The sequence below is a fragment of the Meriones unguiculatus genome (genome assembly GCF_030254825.1).
Source record: "Meriones unguiculatus strain TT.TT164.6M chromosome 13 unlocalized genomic scaffold, Bangor_MerUng_6.1 Chr13_unordered_Scaffold_33, whole genome shotgun sequence".
Taxonomy (NCBI): Eukaryota; Metazoa; Chordata; class Mammalia; order Rodentia; family Muridae; genus Meriones; species Meriones unguiculatus.
The window spans coordinates 884,545-905,914 of record NW_026843645.1 but is presented as its reverse complement, the minus strand read 5'-3'; the positions used below and the strand labels follow the sequence as shown (position 1 = coordinate 905,914).

The 21,370-nt window shown below is 37.1% G+C and overlaps 1 protein-coding gene across 1 annotated transcript; it reads left to right on the top strand.

Moving 5' to 3' along the window:
* Positions 1-505: 505 nt before the first annotated feature.
* Positions 506-20,362, top strand: LOC110542997 (vomeronasal type-2 receptor 116-like; the record flags this gene model as incomplete). Its single annotated transcript, XM_060376079.1, is given in 6 exon segments — positions 506-595; positions 5,850-6,131; positions 6,877-7,689; positions 9,697-9,924; positions 14,794-14,917; positions 19,488-20,362. Coding segments are annotated over 6 exon segments (2,412 nt in total), but the record flags the coding sequence as incomplete, so codon positions are not given.
* Positions 20,363-21,370: the final 1,008 nt, after the last annotated feature.

Sequence of the window (21,370 nt, the reverse complement as noted above, 5' to 3'; positions counted from 1 at the left end):
ACCATCATGAAATCATACAGGTTGTAGAAGAAAGAAAGAACCAAACATGTATTTCACCTGGAGGAACCAGGTGTAGAGCCCGAGGGCTATGGGATTCCAAGAGTACATGGATGACAGTGAAATAGAACAATAAAAAGACAGCAAATTCAGAGCAAGTCTGGCTACAGTGACAGAAATATCTCAGTACTGTGACCCTCAGTTGTCTGGACTTTGCTACAGTGTTTGTACTGACCTGTCATGTAAAACTTTGGGTATGCACAGACTAAGAGCCTGAAGCAACAGTAGGAAGCAGCTGTAGCATACAAAGTCTTCTCTAACACTGTTGAGGTCTGAGCCTGTTACAGGACCTAAGCCAAGAATCTCCTTGGATCAGCCTCAATGCAGGGGACTGTCTCTGCATAGTGAAGAGTCTGACATGTCCCTTCCTTTGCTTTGTCTCAGCCTCCTCCTGAAACCTTTGTTTACATCAATGAGGATGCCTCTGCTCAGTTGTGGTTATTACTGGGGGCCCAACAACTACATGGAGGCAGACGTTAACCTTGCTACATTTATTCCCATTTCCATCCCACTTGACCTACATTATAAAATCCGGAATGTTTTTGACAGAGAACCAAGTCAACTATGGAATGCCGATCTGTGAGTACTTGCTTGAATGTGCTATGGTTGTTCTGGTTAAAAGACAGTACATGACCTGCTAAACACATGTAATTCCATTGAGAATAATGAACTAGATAGAGGACAATGTGAAAAACAGTTTCACATTTTTTTTCTGCTTCATTGTGCATTGCAAACATTTACACTTCTCTGTGTTATGTTTCCAGCCAGAAATAAATCAGGGATAGGAAAAACCTAACTTTTGTGTCTGATCCATGGTGTGATTCCATGGTCAGGCTTATATATTAATAACACACTGACTCTAATATGTCCTGATAAGTTTCTATTCTTCTCAGGTCTATTTAGCCATCTAAAGATCTTATGTTTGAATATCTGTTTCTTTCCAGAGACTTGGAGAATTCTGCTAAATTGAACATGAATATCCCTATGTCTTCAGTACAACTCTTAGGATCTCATGTTTCTCATATTCTGGCTTTAGTATCTTTAAAGTATCTCAGAGTTTAGACGCTGTGGTCATAATCATTACTTATTTATTTATCATTGACATTGTAATATAGTGTTCTGAAATTCATGTGTTTCATGCCCATATTCTGTCTTCTACTTAGATCTGCTGGAAACCCAGTGTTCTGTGATTTGATTGGAAGCTCTATGATTTTCATTTCCAACCTTTCTGTCTTTCTCCTCCTTCAGAATATCAGTTTTATCTTAGGATTTATTTTACATGGTACTGAGCATTGTCTGTGTATTGCTGTTTATTCTAACCCTCATCGAAGTTCTCCTGGAAACTGTTGATTCTTGTCTCAATGCCCAGTTGAATTCATTGCTTGATTCTGTCTTCTTTTCTGTTGTTCATCACTTTACTTTCTGAAGTATTCGTCTGCCACTTTATCTCTCTGATAAACTGTGAGTTAGGTTGTTGGTTATTTATGATACTGTAGAGGAGTCATTAGGCTTTTTCATATTTCTATTGTTTAGTTGATACTATAAATGGTACACATGTTCATCTGAACATTAATTTTGGGATTAGTGGGGTCCTTTGATGAAAAGTACCTTATTGAAACCTCAATACATATTTCCTCTCTAAGCAGGAAACGAACATACAAGCCTGTGGTCCTGGTACTTGTATTGTTATGGAGTACTTAAATAGAAAAACAGACACACTAGAATTCCTAATTTATTTTGGAAGTAAGGGACTCTTAGGAATGCTTTCACAAGATAGAGAAACCATAGTTCAGTAGCTCACTGCCGCTGGAGAGAGAAGGAATTCCAACACAGGAGGAAGGAAAGAGCCAATCCTCAGAGATAGACAAGAGACAGAAAAGACTGAATTGTTAATTGACAGAAGTCTTAATCTAGATTCTGTTTGTCCTGTGATAGGTGGATCTAGTCTTAATTCCTTGAAGTAGTTTACACAAAGAAATAAAATTTTAAATATATTAACATGTCCACAATCTGTAATCTATTCTGAAATCCTCACTTTAGGAAAAGCAAGTGTATGTAAACAGCTGGGTTAGACTCATGCTTTAGAGCTAAAGCTGGGGTACCAAAAAGGATGGTTCTGGGCTACAAAATGAACAGCCTTTCCTCTCTCTGAATGTGTAATGGCAGATAAGATTTCAGCACAATGAGAAGCATTGAGGTATATCTTCAGCAGGAATGAAAGGACATTAAAAAGTTTGATTTTGTAACTATGACAAGACTAGCCATACTGTCAACATGTCAAGAGATCTGAGAGAAATTTGAGCAGGCAGTATAATCTAAATTTCTTTTATATCTGTCAAAATGACAGAGACTTAACAGATCCCTGGCACCCAGTCGGAGATCCTCCATGGCAATCTCAAAGTCTTCATAGCCATCAGAGTTTGGCAGTCTTTTGATGCCACACCAAACAACATTAAGGCTTCAACTGCCACACAGGGCATCATCGGCCTCCAAACACCAGACTCATGAGGCCTGAAAGATTTTTTTTATGAAGGAGGCACTTGGGAAAATTCACCTACCCTAACCAGGCAGAGTATGGCATTTAACTCTACAATTTCCATAGGTTGGGCAGGGACAAACTGGTGGGAGAAACGTGGCAATTCATTGTTCAGTTTTCAGCATTACCGCAGTTAAAATATGATCAAAGAAAAGGCCATTTCTGTCCATTTTATTTGTGGATAGGCATAGCTAATGACTCCACATGTCTGTCAGAGAAAGCCTTTTTCATTAAATTAATTCCATATTTGACAGAGCTCTCTGGGATTTGAGGAGGAGCATCTCATTTATTACCATACCTTTTCACTTGAATATTTTTACTAATTAAATCAATTCACATCTTAGTAATATGTTGCACCCTTCTTTACTCCCAATTCCACCCTCTCTCCCACATCCCCCTCCCCTATTTTTTCCCATAAATACACACTGCAGCTCCTGTAGTCTTAGGATAAGTGAGTTGTCTCCATCCCCTGTGGTCTGTTAGGTTAGCACAATCAGGGGATATTGATCAACAATCAGAAAACATATTGCATGTCGGAGTTATCTTCCTCTTCCCTAACTACTGGACCCACATGAAGCCTAATCATCCCTTCAACTACTTATATGTAGAGGACCTAAGTTCAAACCATGCATTGTCCTTGGTGGTGCTTCAGACACTGTAGAACCCTCTGGGCCCTGTTGCATTGGCCCTGATAATCTTCATGTGGAGTTCCTGTCACACATATATACATGAATGAATATATGGATATAACCAACTGAATCAATTGTTTCCTCTTTAGAATTACTTTTATGTGATTGGAAAAACATCAGCACTCAGCTCAAATGGAAAAAACCGGAGAGCGAATTTATTGTTGAATAAATTTGAGAGTCTAGGAACACTAATTAAGGTCATCCCAAATCCCATGTTACAATATGGAAGTAGATTCATGCATTTTTCATAGTAAGTGAATAAAGAAAACTATAAGTCCAATATATCACTGGAAACATCAGAGAGGAGGTTGACAGCAAGATGGAGAAAGTTATCATACAGGCCCAAGATGCTATATGATGTAATTCTTGTCTTTTAGATAGGCAGAAGCCAGTGGTGTGCTGCGTTACTGAATTTCAAAATGATTTTATTCACTGTCTGTAAGAGATCATCTCAACATTAGAGGTGTTCAAGAAACGGCTACACAGGATGTGTCAGGTAGTCTGGACTATGGTAATGAGGCCCTAGAGCTACTACATTCCAATCTCTCCATATCATTAAAGTTTTTATAGCCAGTCTTTGCAGACACAGCTGTTTCCAGGAGTTCTCATTGATACATGTATACAATCATACAGTTCAATATTTACTTTGGGATAATCCCTGGAAAAGACTAATTTTCTTTCTCTCAGTTGTTCCTCATTGCCTGGTGTTGACCAATAGATTCTCTCTTAACATAGCGTCTGGCCATATATCTCAGATTAATGAGTACAACCAAATCGTGTTTCTTCCCAGTGATGGTAGGGCTGAAGGCAGAATCGTTCCTTCAGTAGAACCTAGTGGCCTATAGACTCATGATTTCTGTTAATCTCCCTCTGTAAGGGTTACCTATACTCTTATCTACCACAGGTTTTGAAAGAAGCTTCTGAGGTCCCTTCCCTAAACACTGAAGGCCATGAGTGAGAAAGTTCAGCCTGCCTACCTGCAACAAAATTACACCTCCTCCCAAGGACGTTCAATCAACCAACCTTCAACAAAGTTACACCACCTCCCCTTGAGAGCACTTTTGTACTGTCTTAATATACTTGGGGTTTTCCTCTCTTTTATACACTACTATAACTTTTTTTCTTTCACTGCCTTACCTAGGAAACTCTAATTCTTCATTTAATTTCCAAGCTTTATGAAACACCTTTTCTTTAGATACCATGTTTTACATTTTGTAAAGAAAATTAATTTTTACATTAGGTTTACATGTGTTTTGCCTACATGTTTGTGTGTGCGTGGTTACTTCAAAGGCCAGTGAAGGATGTGGATACCCTAGAAGTGGTGGTACATATTATTGGAACCTAAAACTGGCTACTGGGACTTGAATCAGGGTCCTCCACAAGAACAGCAAGTAGTCATAACATATCATTCATTTCTCAAGGCCCTAGAACATTATTTTACACAGGTTTATTTATTTTTATTTCATGCCTTGAGTACTTACCTTCTTGTATATATGTGAATGCCATAGGTACGCCTGGTACCCAAAGATGCCAGAAAGGATTTTATGACCTAGAGCTACACATGGTTCCAAGGCTACCCAGTGGGCACTGAGAACAGATACTAGCTTTTACTCAAAGGGGTCTGTGTGCCTACCTGCTTGGGCATCTTCCTATTTAACAGTAAGAGTGCATACAAACAAACTTGTTAGAATTTTTAAATGTGTATAAAATTAAATCATTTCAAAATAAAAGGACATGAAGTGGTTAATCATATTCCTAGTGAACACCTTAGTAACTCTTCTATATCCCAATGCCTCCGTAAACAGAAAGATCATCAGCACCTGTCCCGACCCGCGGTACCTAGTTATTCATGTGGGCGAAGGGGGTTGCAGCCTGTAAAAGATGAGCGGGAGAAAGGAAGGACTCAAGCAAATGTGCACTTGTCAAGAGTCAAATTTTATTGAACCGAAGCAGGCTTTTAAGGCCAACCTTAGATAGGGGCGGGGCGAGGGAGGAGAGCAGTGTAGAATCCTTTTTACTCAGGGAAGGGTAGGTTGGAAAAGCACACTTTAGAACCTCTCAACTCAGGGAGGAATAGGTTGGAAAAGCACACTTTAGAACCTCTCAACTCAGGGAGGGGCAGGGTAGAAGTTACAAAATCTTCTTGGCCCGGGGCCTGGAACACTTTGCAGTTATTTTGGGAAGTCATGGTACAGTTAGCACTTTTCTGCACTGTCAAGCAGGATGTTGGTCAACCAGGTGCAGCAGGGTGGGGGGAATGAGAAAAGGTCAGAAGTTTCTCAGGGCTTGTCTCCAACAAGCACCTATATATTCATCAGTCATATGACACAGACAAGTGACAGTGCACAGCAATAAAAAAAATTACTAGATGCAGTTTAATTTCTGAGGTTTTAGGAGCCATTTCATGATGTTCTTGGGTTGTCCAGGACTTATTCACAAAAGCTTCACATGTCACAGGAAAAGTCAAAGCCTAAGACCTCTAGGTTCCTGAATTTGATAAAGAATTTCTGAGAAAAATTGACTGACTATACTCATTTCTCTATCCCTATGTGTTTAGAACGAAATGGAAAAACTATCAAATTTTGCTGACTGTATACTTTGCCATTGAGGAGATCAATCAGGACTCACAATTGCTTCCTAATGTGACGATGGGTTTCCATGTCTACAATGCTTTTAATTCTAACAAAAGAACCTTGGAGGGCCCTCTGATGTTTATATCTGGGGGGAGTGATTATAGCCCTAATTACAAATGCAAAACACAACACAAAGCTCTAGGAATCATTTCAGGAACCAGGCCGGAATTTTCTGCTGCTATTGGAACACTTTTGGAGCTCTACAAAGTACCACAAGTAAGTTAGGAAAGTATTTTTGTTCACAGTCACATAGGAAACCTGACCAAAAGAAAAGAAACATGTGGTTAATATTTACTTTAGGCAGATTTCAAATAGCAGTGAATGAATTACCTTGGTATGGCAATGATTAGCAGTGGAAAGCGTGTGGTGAAAAGCATGAGCAGTACATTCTGATAATTTTGAAGCAGATCACTTAATAGTATTCATGATTCTATCTCCAAATGCTGGCAAGATGAACTGTCGATACTCAGGCTGTAGTTGCTCACAAATCAAATTCTACAACACATATAGCTAAGTGCCCAATCTAGCATATAAACAGCTGATAATACATAGAATGGTCAATATCTGACATAAGAAAATAGAAAGTACAGGACATGTAAATAAATTTGGAACTATCCTCAAGACCATAACCAATGAAAAAATTAGAAGGAATTTTTATGATCTCATTCAGGATAGTAGACCGCAGAGAGCAGAAAATATCTACAAAGGTATATTTCCACTACTATTACCAGCCTATACTGAAGCAAAGCATCCATCAGAAGGCATTAGTATAAACAGAGAAACTATTGAGTGAGTGTAAGGGTTGGGAATAATCAAGATCACAAAACCCACAGTGTAACTCTGATTGTTATCACTCAGTTAAACAATTCATATGTGAATAATGAGCCCATTTCCTCTCTTAAGGTGATGACCCCAAATACCTAGAACATTAGAATCACTTTTTTTTCTTTTGCTTCTTCAGGTCACATATGGACCTTTTAATGCCGAGCTAAGTGACAAAGTTACATTCCCATCCCTTTATCAGATGTCTCCTAAAGAGAGAGGCCTAATCCATGGAGTTATCTCTTTATTGCTATACTTTGGCTGGAATTGGGTGGGGCTTTTTGTGGTTGATGATCTGAATGGAAAAGAGTTTCTCTCTCACCTGAAATCAAAGATGACAACAGAAGATATCTGCATGGCCTTTACACAAAAAATCCCTGCTTATTGGAAGCTAGGGTTAAAATATGTTGCTGATTTGGTGGACCTGAACCAACATACACAAGTGAATGTACAGGTATTCTATGGTGATATAGATGTCTTGCTAATATTCTACCTTAATAATAGAATATTTTTAGCCAGAGGGAAGGTGTGGTTCATGGCAAATCAACACTTAATACATTTATATTCTGCAGCAGATGAATATTATTTGTTATACTTTTTCAGAGGAAGTGTATCATTTTCAAAGAAGAGAACTATCCCTGGTTTCAAGAACTTTCTTGAGGATCTTACACCCTCCCAATACCCAGGAGATATTTATTTCTCTAAATTCTGGGTTGACAATTTTTCTTGTTCACTTCCTGCCTTGCCATGTAAAAATCTTAAACCCTGCCCAGCAAATATATCCCTAAAGATTAATCATGAAAAAAATGATCTGATGACCATTTCTGAACCCAGCTATTCCATATGGAATGCAGTGTATTCTGTGGCCCATGCCCTCCATAAAGCGCTATTGAGCAAAACTGAAATGGAATCTGTAGAAGACAGAAACACAGACTGGCTTCTACCATGGCAGGTAAGCCTCACTCATATGCAAGGGAAGCTCAGGATTTAACATTATAACTGGGTAATTTACTGTGGTCAAGTCATTAAACCATTTTAATTTTATAATTAAAAGTATAAGTTAATATGGAAAAGGTTCTGTCACAGTATATCTGTATATGTCTGTAATTATCTTACATGATTTTGGGACTGGAAGCACTGACTTGAAGAAAGTAAATTTGAATGTCTTTTAAGAAATGCTTTCATAGTGTGAGATGGAATTCTATGAGATATAAATGTAGTCCATGTAAAAATAAAGCAAGCTCAATAATTAAAATTTATATGCTTTCATGGACTATGTCAAGTGCCATGATGTATAGACATAGTCACCATATCCAAAGCTGATTTTTTACATAAAATATAATTTGGGTTAATAACACAAGACCGTAGGAAGAACCTTTTGTGGAAAATAAATTGTCTGTCCTAGGGTCATGCATAACTGAAAAGTAATTGCTTATACAAATTCTTTATTCCTAATTGTGTAAAATGAAGTTAAACCAAACAGTGCTTCCATCTTAAAGATTAGAGCAAACAGCATTCATAAGCTGAGGCTATATCTCCATGCATTAGAGATAGATAGATGTGTTTGGGTTTTAAACCAACAAGATATAAACAGGGCTCATCCATACATATGAGCCTTGATGATCACCTTCAAATAGGGTATCATCAAGAAGACTGTTGAAGAAGTCAATTTAACTTTAAATTCTATCAAATCTAGATAAATAAATAAATTCTGAATGTATAGTGTACTATGTAATCTTTAGTATCATGGAAAACAATAATATTTAACACAGACATTGTCAAAGGTTTTGAACAAGGTCTACCAGAGATTTGGTAATAGGTAAGTTAGTATAACCTTTCTCTAGAGAGCAGAGTACCTAAGCAACGGTTCTTTATAACATGAATAAGAATTAGATAACACAACATTGAATTTCATAATTTGAAGTATTAACCATTTTAATTTGTAAGATATGTAATTAAATCATGGTGGAGGTATGATTCAACATTTATAACCATGTGCTTCTCATAGAGGGTCCCCGAGTTTGGTTGTTAACACACATATGTTGGCTCACAACTGTATTTAACTTCAGCACCAAGGAGTCTGACACACTCTTCTGCTCTCTGCAGGCATCAGGCATGCACTTTGTGTACATATATACATACTTGTAGGTAATAAAAAGAAAAATAACACATATTGAGTGGCCTGAGGTAGCTCAGTGTTTAGAAGTACTTTGAGCTCTTGAGAAGACCCATGGTTCCTGTTGTGTAGATAAAAGCTGACAACTGTCTGTAACTCTGCTTCTGGGGGATCCAGCACCTTCTTCTGGCCTCCATAAGCACCAGACACATTTGTAATGCATATTGTACCACATATTGTTCATATCAAAGCTGAAAGTCAAATGTTGTGACAGAAAACAAACCAAAGAGAAATGAAGGCAGGTAGTGTGTCTCTTTTCAGTTTCCTGAATTATAACTGACATAAAGTTTGCACATATTTATTGTACATTTTTAAATGAATCTGGAGTTTTGCATAAACTCCTACTAATAGTATCTCATTGTAATCTCATATACATGTATACCAATTTACCTAATTGAAATACACTCATATTCATTGTGTGGCATCAGAAAGGACATATCTTAATACATATGAATCCACTGATTTTCTCTAAAATATTTGTATTTTCTAATTAGAAATGTTTTGCTGGTGCTGGGGAAAGTTATAGGGCCTTGTTTCCTCTAAGAACATGCTCCACATTTTCCATAACTTATGTTCAGTAGCTCTTGCATTACTTTCATGGGGAGAACTGTTCATCTCACTAAAACAAGTGTTGGGGGACACCTAAACAAACTAAGTGTCTTCAAAAGCAAAGTCAAGAGAGAGAGAGAGAGAAAGAGAGAGAGAGAGAGAATAGATTTCCCTTAAAGGTCATCAAACAGTAGTTTGTATGGGCCAATCATATCAAATGATGTCTCTCTTCAGCTGCATCCATTTCTGAATAAAATTAAAGTGACGAATGATGCTGGAGATGAAATAAGCTTTGATGAGAACAAGAAAATTATGGAAATGTATGATATACAAAATTTTGTGGAACATACTCAGCATATTTCATTACTAGTTAAAGTGGGAGAGTTTGTCTTCAAGAGTCCACAAGATCAAGGCCTTTTCATCAATGAAGTTCCGATTAAATGGCCAAGCAATTTCAATCAGGTCTGGAAGATTTTAATATTTAATATGTAGAGAAATATTTGTAAAGAGTTACTAAAATTAATTGTGTGATGTCTTTTAGATATTTTTAAATAATTGTTTTTAAATTTCAGTTTATTTTCTTTACATCCCCCAAAATGATTCCTCTTTCCTCACCTCTTAGCTTCCCCCTCTTCTTCTTTTCCCCTCCCCTACTCTTTTTCCCCCCAGAAAAAATGATCTCCCCTCCCACCATATCAACCCTCTCCAACACATCAAATCACATCATAACTGACCATATCATCATTCACTGAGGCCAGGCAAGCCAGCCTGCCAGGGGAAAGTGCTCCAAAAGCAGACAATAGAGTTCAGGTTTGAAACATCCTCCCCGCCTCCAACTACACTTACCAGGCGACCAATATGAAAACCAAACTACTCATTGGCCAACTGTGTGCAGAGGGCCAATGCCCAGAACATGCATGCTCCTTAGTTGATGTCTCAGTCTCTGTAAACCCCCATGGTTCTTAGTTAGGTGTCTCTGTTAGTCTTATTTTGGGGTTCCTGCCCCTTCCAGGTCCTTCCAACACTTCCAAAAAACTGCTGTAACTCCACCCCATTCTTGGCTATAAGTCCCAGCATCACCAATCAACTGCTCAGTGGAGCCTCCCAGAAACCTGTTCTGTAAGGCTCTCTGCTGTGGTGGGTCTCAGGTTGGGTCAATTATTATTTGGAGTTTTCCCTCAATCTTTATTCCTGCACATCTTGTAGGCAGGGTAAGTTTTGGATCAAAGGTTTTGTTGATGCGTTAATTTCCCCTCACTCCACTAGTCCTGCCTGGCCAGAAGGTGGTCACTTCAGGCTTCATGTCTTTCCCTGTTAGGGGTGTCAGCTATAGGAACACCCACATCCTCCCACTGACCTCCAGCTTGACAAATATATTACGTTAGTTTCCCTTCTTGTTCCCAGCCCTAGAACCTCCCACTGACATTGTCCCTACATCTGATCCCAACCCTCATTTCTCTCCCAATTACATCTCTTGTCTAGTCCCCCCTCTTTATCCACTTCTGCTGTCTAATCTATGTCCCCTTCTGAGTGACATTGCAGCACTCTCCCTTGGGTCCTCCTTCTTACTTAGCATCTTCGTGTCTGTGGATTGTTGCCAGAGCCCGCCAGCAGAGTCAAACGGTTCTTGAGTTGGGAGTGAGGATTATAATTATTAAATTAACATACAACACACAGTGGGAAGATTAGACTCGACCAGCCAGCAGCCTGACTTTATTGCAGAGAGCTTTTAAGCCAGAGTAAAAACAGCTCAGAACAATGGGTTAAATTTACAAGGAGGTGAAACAAGAGGTGTGATTTTGACAAGCTCTCCCACCTGCTGTCACAAACAAAAGGAGATGGACTTGCAAATTCTTCCCTGACTTCAGTGAAGGCCTGGTAAAAGCAATCTTTCTGCTGAGATTTAAATACCAATGCATCTACCAGATTGTAGTAGGTTTATCCTGTACTATAGGTCTAATATCCTCTTGTAAGCGAATATATAGCCACCTGTGTCTTTCTGCTTCTGGATTACCTCACTCAGGATGATCTTTTCTAGTTCCCACCATTTGCCTGCATATTTCATGATGTCCTTGTTTTTAACAGCTGAGTACAGTTCCATTGTGTAAATGTAGCACAATTTCTTTACCCACTCTTTGGTTGAGGGACATCTAAGTTGTTTACAGTTTCTGGTTATTAAAAATATAGCCTATATGAACATAGCTGGGCAAATGTCCTTGTTGTATAGTAGAGCATATTTTGGGTAAATGCCCAGGTGTGGTATATCAGGGTCTTGAGGTAGAAATATACCCGGTTTTCTGAGAAATTGCCCGCTTGATTTCCAGAGAGGTTATGTAAGTTTCCACTCCCATCAGCAATGCAGGAGTGTTCCCCTTTCTCCACATCCTTGTCAGCATGTGTTATAACATGAGTTTTTGATCTTAGACATTCTGACTGGAGTAAAATTGAATCTTAAAGTCATTTTGATTTGCAATTCTCTGATGGGTAAAGGCATTGAGCATTTCTTAAGTGCTTCTCAGCCATTTGTGATTCCTGCTGTGAATTTTCAGTTTACCTTTGTACCTCTTGTCTTAATTGGATTATTTGATTTGCTGATGTTTGGTTTCTTGAGTTCTTTGTGTATTTTGGATATCAGCCCTCTCTGCGATGTAGGGTTGGTGAAGATCTTTTCCCAATCTGTAAGCTGCCATTTTGTTCTAAAAACAGTGTTCTTTGATTTACAGAAGCTTTACAGTTTTATGAGATCCCACTTATTAATTGTTGTTCTCAGAGCTGTTCTATTGTCATCCTATTGTCGCTATGCTAATGAGTTCCAGATTTTTCCTCCATTTTATCTTCTAATAGATTTAGAGTCTCTGGTTTTACTTCAAGATCTTTGATCCACTTGGACTTGAGTATGTGCAAGATGATACATACAGGTCTATTCGCATTTTCTACATGCAGACATATAGTTAGACCTTCAATTTGGTTCTATTGATCAACCAGTCTGTTTCTGTGCCAATACCATGCATGTTTTATTTTTATTACTAAGTAATATAGCTTGAATCAGGGATGTTGATAATGCCAGAAGTTTTTATTGTACAGAATTGTTATCTTGGGTCTTTTATTTTTCCATATGAAGTTAATGTTTGAACTTTCCAGGTCTGTAAAGAACTGTGTTAGAATTTAATGGGAATTGCATTTAATCTGTGGATGGCTTTTGGAGGATGACCATTTGTAGTATGTTAATCCTAACAATCTGTGATGATGGGAGTTCTTTCCATCTTCTAAAATATTCAGTTTCTTATTTCAAAGACTTGAAGTTCTTGTCATACATGTCTTTCAATTGCTTGGTTGGAATTACACCAAGATATTTTATAGTATTTGTAGCTATTATGAAGTTTTTTTTTTTTTTACCTAATTTCTTTCTCAGCCTTATTGTTGCTTGTGTACAGAAAGTCTACTGAATTTTTTGAGTTAATTTTGTGTCCAGACACTTCACTGAAATTGTTTAGCAGCTGTAGGATTTCACTGGTAGAATCTTGGGGGTCACTTATCATCTGTAAATAATGATATTTTCAGTTCTTTTCCTGTTTGTATCCCTTTGATCTCTTTTGTTTTATCGCTCTGGGTAGAAATTCAAGCACTGTATTGAGGAGCTATGGTGCAATTGGCAGCTTTGTCTTGTCCCTAACTTTAGCAAGAATGCTTGAAGTTTTTGTCCATGTTGGCTATTGGCTTGCTGTATATTGCCTTTATTGTGTTTAGCATGTGTCTCTTGGAAAATTTAAAATGATTCTTATATTCAATATTCTTAGCTCTATTGTGATTGTGAGCTTGTGTGTGACTGAGCACATGTACTTGTTAGGGCCACACTCAACACTGGTTATCTTCCTCAGTTGCTCTTCCTTTTATTTTTAAACCGGTTATCTCTCTAAAACCTATGCTTATTGTTTTTGCCATATTCAGTGGAAAGCATTTCCTTGACTTTCTCACTGTCTTAATGACCACAAAATTTCTATTACAGGAATATTTTCCATGCCCAACTTTTCTTTCTATCCTTTCAGCATGATCAGTTCAGGTATTCATGTTCATGTGACAGGAATGTTAAATGCTAAATCATCTCTTCAGTCCAATTTGATTACCTTCAGGAATAAACCAGTATTTCAGAATTATGTATATGTATACATATAAACATACATACAAACAAACTCATAATGTTAACTACTTCCTGCAGATAGAATTAGATGAATTGAATTTCAATGTGTGTTCATTCATGCTGCAGTCAATGAATGAATGTTCATGGTTATATAGGTGTGTAGGTGTGTGGGTTGTGTGTACATACACATAAATACAAATGTATGTACCTATTCACATATTTTTATTATACATGCATGATCATGCTCAAGCATCCTTCCATTAATACAACTCATACTCAAGCATATCAATAATTTTACAAGTTTGTGAATTAGCATGAACAGAAAATGAACTATGGATTTTGATACAACACATTTCTGTAACAAATGTATATAAGCTGCCAGATATGTGTGCCAGGAATTGTAGTCATATTTCTCTGCCAGAACAGTATGCACTCTTAACTGCTGATGCAGTTATTCAGAAGTATATTCCTGTTAATATATTAAAATTTATGAGATAGAAAATAAATCCAAACAAAGGCAGAAAAGAGGTCTATGAATAGATAGAAATGTTTGTTCCTGTCCTACACAATTTTTAACATTTAACAAACTAAAGTTGTGCTAGTTTAGTAGTTAATGTAATTACCTAATGTGCAAGTGGTGAAAATCCCATGTGACAATGTCACTAATGTTTAAAAAGAAAGAACTATTCCTAGCATTGGGAGTTAAGGGTAAAATTCACAGTAATATATCATAATACATCAATGGCCAAACCATCTTTCATGAGAAAACTAAACTTCCTTTTGCAGGTGAATCAGAATGTATGGGTATTACTGCATGACTGGAAATGTAAAGGTAGAAATAGATGAGGAAAGAGAGACTGAGTTTCTGTCTGACAATCCAATTGTTCCATAATTCATATGAAAAATTAGTTCTGGCTTGCTGCCTCACAGGAGAGAATATATGGATGTCATACACATTTCACAAAGGCTAGGAAGAAGTGAGTCACAGATTAGTCACCAAAAAAGAATGTTGAACATTTAGCATTGGAAAGTGTGCTAACTTCAAATTTCCATTCTACACTCTCATATTAAACACTCTGATTTCCTCATAAACACATAGAATTTCCATAGGATATGTGAATTTAAGTTATTTAGCCTAAATTATTTTAAATTAATGTACAATATTACTACCAGTTTTTCTGTGTTTCCCTCAGATTCCTCAATCTGTATGTTCACAGAGCTGTAGTCCAGGATTCTGGAAAGTTCCACAAGAAGAAAGACCTATCTGCTGTTTTTCTTGTGTATTTTGTCCAGAACAGCACATTTCCAACCAGACAGGTATAAAAATAATAACTTTCCTCAAACTGCTTGGGAATGTAGAATCGGAAAGCTAAGAAGTGACCATGGTATCATAATGTAGTGCTCTTCCCTATGTCTCTTTCACTCATTGCGGAATCCATTAGTAACCACTGCTGATTCCACACAATGTGTGAAGGTTTGAGTGGCAGTTCTCTTGCTACTATGTCAAAATCAACCTATTTAAAAATCATTTCTTTTGGTTCATGGAATGGCCATTTCAACTCTTGCAGTGATATATAAATTAGCATCCCCATTGAATATGAGATATCCAGTTGTCCAAGGTTGAATTATATTTCTGTAATAAACAAATGTAATGATTGGTGTCTGAAAGTAACTCCGCGAAAAGTAGATGTGTAATTGTTTCCTCATTGCACAAGAAATGGAACTGCATTTAAAACACTTATAGACATTTCAATTATCAACAATAACAGAAAAAGCCAACCTTTTTAAATGAAAGTATGGCTGCTTGTTTAAGGTTGTGGTCATCCATATGATAAAATATACATGTAACATCACATGGAATGAGCAAGTAGTATTTATGAATACAAAGACACACACAAAAAGACACATTTAATGAGAAAGAGTCCATGAATGTGAGAGACAATAAATATAAGGTGGGTCTAGGATAAGGTATAAAAAGAAGAACAAGAGATACAGTGAGGCAATTAGGTTATATTAAATGAAAATTTTTATAAAACAATAAAAAGTCAAAGGAATAAGCATTATTATTTTTTTTCAATGCAGTTTATTCAGGAACCTTGAACAATCCTCGGACCCTGGGGAAAGCCAGCCCACAGCTTAAATAGCCTCTGGGTAGCCAACCCAGGCGTGCCACGTGGGCAATGCAGATAGGTCCATATACATGGAAGCAAGCCAGATCCTCAGCCTTAGCCAAATGTGGAATTGTTCGTGACAGAGAGCACTCACCATCGGGAAGGTGGAAGGCAGAAACCAGCTCCATCTTTAAGGCATAGCATTCCGCAGCTCTCTACAGTTCCCCCTTTTTGTTTTAGATGCATCAGGCAAGAGTAGAGGTCTGATCTCTGATATTAGAAATAAATTGGGACTTTGTACTGATGTTCATTTAGGTGTCATCCACCCAAAGAGCATCAGACCCGTCTGATACCTTTTTCTCAGAGGCGGGACCTGGGGCATCAACCCGCATGCAACCAGACATGCTCTTCTCTGGGTCCAAAGTGGCTGACCCTGAGTGCAGTGCTTAGCCTTGCATCCTGAGCGTAACATTTTAGCTTTTTATGGTATCCAGGAATAAGCATTATTATAATGATGAGAATCTATTATTACTTATTACACTCAAAAAAGCCAAACCTTAGACAATTTTATATGAAACAGAACTTTTTCTCTTTTATTAAAAACAATAAAATGTTGAAAGATTAATTTAAACATCTTTATATTCTACAATATAATGGGATAAATTTCTTGCAGTGTGCTATATGACTTCAAGTACTATGTTGAAGAGATAAGGAGAGAGTGGGCATCCTTGCCTTATCCCGGATTTCACTGGGATTGGTTTAAGTTTCTGTTTATTTAGTATGATGTTGGCTGTAACCTTGCTGAATACTGTCTGTACTATGTTTAGGTATGTGCCTTGTGTTCCTGATATCTCCAAGACTTTAAACATGAAAGGGTGTTGAATTTTGTCAAATATTTTTTAGGCATCTAAGGAGATGATCATGGGTTGTTGTTTTTTTCTTTCAGTGTGTTTGTATGATGCATTTCATTGGTGGATTTTTGTAGACTGAACCATCAGTATATGCCTGGAATGAAACCTACTTAGTGGTAGCAGATGTTACCTTTAATGTGTCCTTGGATTCTGTTTGCAGGTATTTTAATTGAGTATGTTTGTGTCAATATTCATAAGGGAAATTGGTCTGAAGTTCTCTTTCTTTGTTGGCTCTTTCTGCAGTTTAGGTATCAAGGTGACTGTGGTCTCAAAGAATGAGGTTGGTAATGTTCATTCTGTTTTTATTTTGTGGAATGGTTTGAAGAGTATTGTATTTAGTTAGCACTTCTTTGAAGGTCTGATAGAATTCATATCTGAAACCATCTGGCTCAGGGCTTTTTAGGAAGTGTACTTTTGATGATTACTTCTACTTAATTAGGGGACATATGCTTATTTAATTTATTTACCTGATCTTGATTTCACGTTGATAAGTGGAATCTATCAAAAAATTGTCCATTCTAAATAAAGTTTTTTTTAAAGGATAGGCTTTTGAAGTACCACTTAAAGATTCTTTTTTATTTCCTTGGTGACTGTCCTTATGTCCCCCGTTTTTATTTTCTACTTTGTTTATTTCAATAGTGTCTTTCCGCCTTCTGTTACTTTGGTTCAGGGTTTGTCTATGTTGTTGATTTTCTCAAAGAACCAGCCCTTGGTTTTGTTGGTTCTTTGAATCATTTTGGTTTTAATATATTGATTTCAGTACTGAGTTTGATTATTTCCAGCCATCTACTTCTCTTGGGTTTGTCTATATTTTTGTTGTTGTTTTCTAGGTCTTTCAGGTATGTTGTTAGATTGCTTGTCTGAGATATCTCAATTTTCCTTATGAAGGCACTGAGTGCGATCAACTTTCTTGTAAGCACCGCTTTTGTTGTGTCCCATAAGTTTGGGCATGTTGTACCTTCATTTTCATTGAATTCTAGGAAATCTTTGATTACTTTATTTCTTCAATGACACTTCTCATTGAGTAGAGTGTTATTCATGTTCCATGTGTGTATACATGTTTTGCTATTTCTGTCATTGTTGAGATTCAGGTTTAGAATACGGTGGTGAAAATGGATACAAGGTATTATTTTAGTATTCTTGTATTCATGGAGACTTGCTTTGTGCCCAACTATATGGTCAATTTTGGAGAAGTTTATGTGGGGTGCTAAGAAGGCTATATACTCTTTTGTGTTGGGGTGAAAAGTTCTTTAGACATCTATTAGGTCCATTTGATTCTGGACCTGAGAGATGACCAGTGGGGACCTGGATCAGATCAGTTCCAATACCTGGATGTCCCATCCAGAACTGGAAGCACCTAAGTTGGTGCTTTGGCTCTAGCCTCCTGTCCACTCACTGGTCTCAGAGTCTTGAACCTCTGCCTCTCAGATACAGTGCACATGGGTATCCACCATCGTGGATTCTGCATTTTTTTTGATCTTTCATCCTTCCATCCTTTTTTAGTCAGAGGCTTTTGTGGCGTTTTGAATTTCCTCATGGGTCTGGATGTATTTATGTAGCTGAATTATTTCTGAATTCCTGTTTGAATCATTGTTGCTTGGGGAAAACTAAAGCTTATCCATCTCATGTAAATTTTTAAGCTTACTGGAATATAACACTTTTTAAATGTTTTCTTAGAATATTCTGAATTTTGGGGTTTCTGTAGTAATGATTTTTCTGTCGTTTGTGATTCTTTTAATTTGACTGTTAATTTGATTCTGTTAATTGTTTATTTCTTTCTTTGATTTACTTGATTCAAGAATATGTTAATATTGTTTATATTTAGAATGATTCAGATCTTCCTTTGGTTAATTCTATGTATTGTTTTCTTGGCTTCTATTTCATTGAATTCTATTACAATCTTATTATTTCTTTTTAAATATATTATTAAATTGTTCATGTACTATTGCAACATCTGCTCACACCTCTCCTCACAGTCCCTCCCTCCCACCTCACCTCCCAATGCATGTGGCCCTCTTCCCTTCCTTTTCAGAAAAAAAGGAAGCCTCCCTTGGACATCAAACAGCCTTGGCAATTGTCATTCTCCCTTTCTGATTTAATATTTTATAGATTTATGGTACTATTACATGACATGTAGGTCATCTTTTAGTCTTCAAAATATTACTGAAAGAACAAGAGTAAAAAGTAGAACAATTCCCAGGATTATTCTGAAATTAACAATGAAAGATTATGGTTCCTGTCCTGAGTCAAAGGATGTCAAAGACTATAGAAATTTATTTGCAACTTCCACAGCTGAGATAGGTACTGGTTGATCTGAGCAGATATCTGCCGTTTGTTGATGCAAGTATGTATAATTTACTGCCAAATCGGAATTCCTCCATAGTCCATGAAGGTCAGATCTAACTTACTCCCATATTACCTTAGAAAAATTATATAGAAGTGGGGTAACAAATATCCACTGAAACTCTGAGTAACAAGAAAAATGAGAAGAACCCATAATGGTGGAATCAAGGAAGTATATTTTTATACACGGATGTGATCAAAATACTTTGTGTACATACTTAGAAACTCACAGTATATAAAAAAGCATTCGAAGGATTGCTTGACAATATTACTTCATATGAATATGAGTAATATATAGATTTCATTGCTCTGGAGAAATTGATAAACTCTTCAGCAGAAAGCTTATTGTTAATTAAACAAGATAATATAGAAATGAGAATTATAAAGAGTTCCTTCCTTGTCAGTATCAGGAAGGAGAATATGCAAGGCTACACACATCAATGGAAAGCACTCTCATGACTTAAATGTGCAATGACTAAATAAGTGTAAAAGCTAAAATGTGGATTCACTTCCTCCCCACAGATCAGCAGGAATGCATCCCTTGCCCATTTCAAGAGTACCCAAACCCTGAGAGAAACTATTGCCTACCCAAGACAGTGACTTTCTTGTCCTTTGAAGATCCTCTGGGCATGGCTCTGGCCTGCACAGCTCTGTGCTTATCTGTCAGCACAACTGCAGTTTGGGGGATCTTCCTTAAACACAGAGAATCACCCATTGTTAAGGCTAATAACCAGACTCTCAGCTACATCCTGCTCATCTCCATCCTCCTTTGCTTCCTCTGCTCCTTTTTCTTCATTGGATGCCCAAACAATGTCTCCTGCATACTGCAACAAATAACATTTGCACTTGTGTTCACCTTGGCTATTTCTACCGTTTTGGCAAAAACTATAACTGTAATTCTGGCCTTTAGAGTCATGAAACCAGGGAGAACAATGTGAAGGTTGTTTGTCTCAGGCATCTATAATGCTGTCATCCCCATCTGTGTCCTGATCCAACTAATTCTCTCTGGAGTCTGGCTGGGAACCTCTCCTCCCCATATTGACACAGATGCTCACTCTGAACATGCTCAAGTCATTGTTTTATGCAACAAGGGCTCAGCTACTGCTTTCTACTGTGTGCTGGCTTACTTAGGGGCCCTGGCCCTAGGGAGCTACACTCTGGCTTTCCTGGTGAGGAACCTGCCTGACACATTCAATGAGGCCAAGTTACTGACATTCAGCATGCTGGTTTTCTGCAGCGTCTGGATCACCTTCATCCCTGTCTATCAGAACACCAAGGGAAAAGCCATGGTAGCTGTGGAAGTCTTCTCCATCTTGGCCTCCAGTGCAGGGCTGCTGGGGTGCATCTTTTTGCCAAAGTGCTACATTATTCTCTTAAGACCTGATAAGAACTCTTTGAGATGTATTAACAACAAAAAAATAGCAAATAAAAATTGATATATTAGTTTTATAATAAAATCCATTAGTATGCTGAAATTAAATTATTTACCCACTTTTAAGTAACTTTTTCTGAAATGTATATTTAAACAAAAATAAGAGTCCCTCACTTTGTCAAGCAATCATAGATATTCTATTTAAGAAAAGAAGCTGCTGCTAAAGACACATTTTAGTAAGTTATGCATGTTAATTATTAATTTGTGGACAATATACGTTTTCGAAATGTAATTACATGATAGTAATTGAGATAAATAGTAATGAGCTACTTACTTGTTCTCTGTTATTTTGGGGAGTATAGCAGTGCTTTGTGTGGTATTTGGGATTCTTTTATAGAACAGGCAAGAAAATCATTCTCTAAAAAGGGGAGGGCTTTTAAACTAGTTGAGCCATTCCACAAAACAGTGTAGAGAATTTTCTAAAAGTAAAAATTAAATCTACTACATAATTCTGCTCTTTTTCTACACATCCATAAAAATGACTCCACATCCCACTCTAGAAATATGCTCTCAATCACATTCATTGCTATTCTATTCACAATAGATAGGAAATGGAAACTCATAGATATCTTTAACATAATAAATGGATAATAAAAATATCATACACATAATAGATGTAAGTAGAAAAATTATAATTTAGGTAATCCACATCCCAAAGACAAATATATCTCATTCTCTACTCTGGGGCATCTAACTCCAAATGTTCAGATGTGTGTATTCACCATGGAATAACTGTAGAAACAAGAAAACATGGTGCGCAAGCAGTACAATGGAAGAGAAAAGGTCATCTGATTGGAATAATGTGCAGGAGTTATTCTAAATATGAAGGTGGATAAATATAAAATAAGGAAGTTAATGAAATAACAGTAAATATTTATAAGAGTTTTAAGCAATCATACTATGAATCATCTATATAAAATCCTTACAATACATGTAAGTCCATGCATGAATATAAATATGATGCAACCTAAAT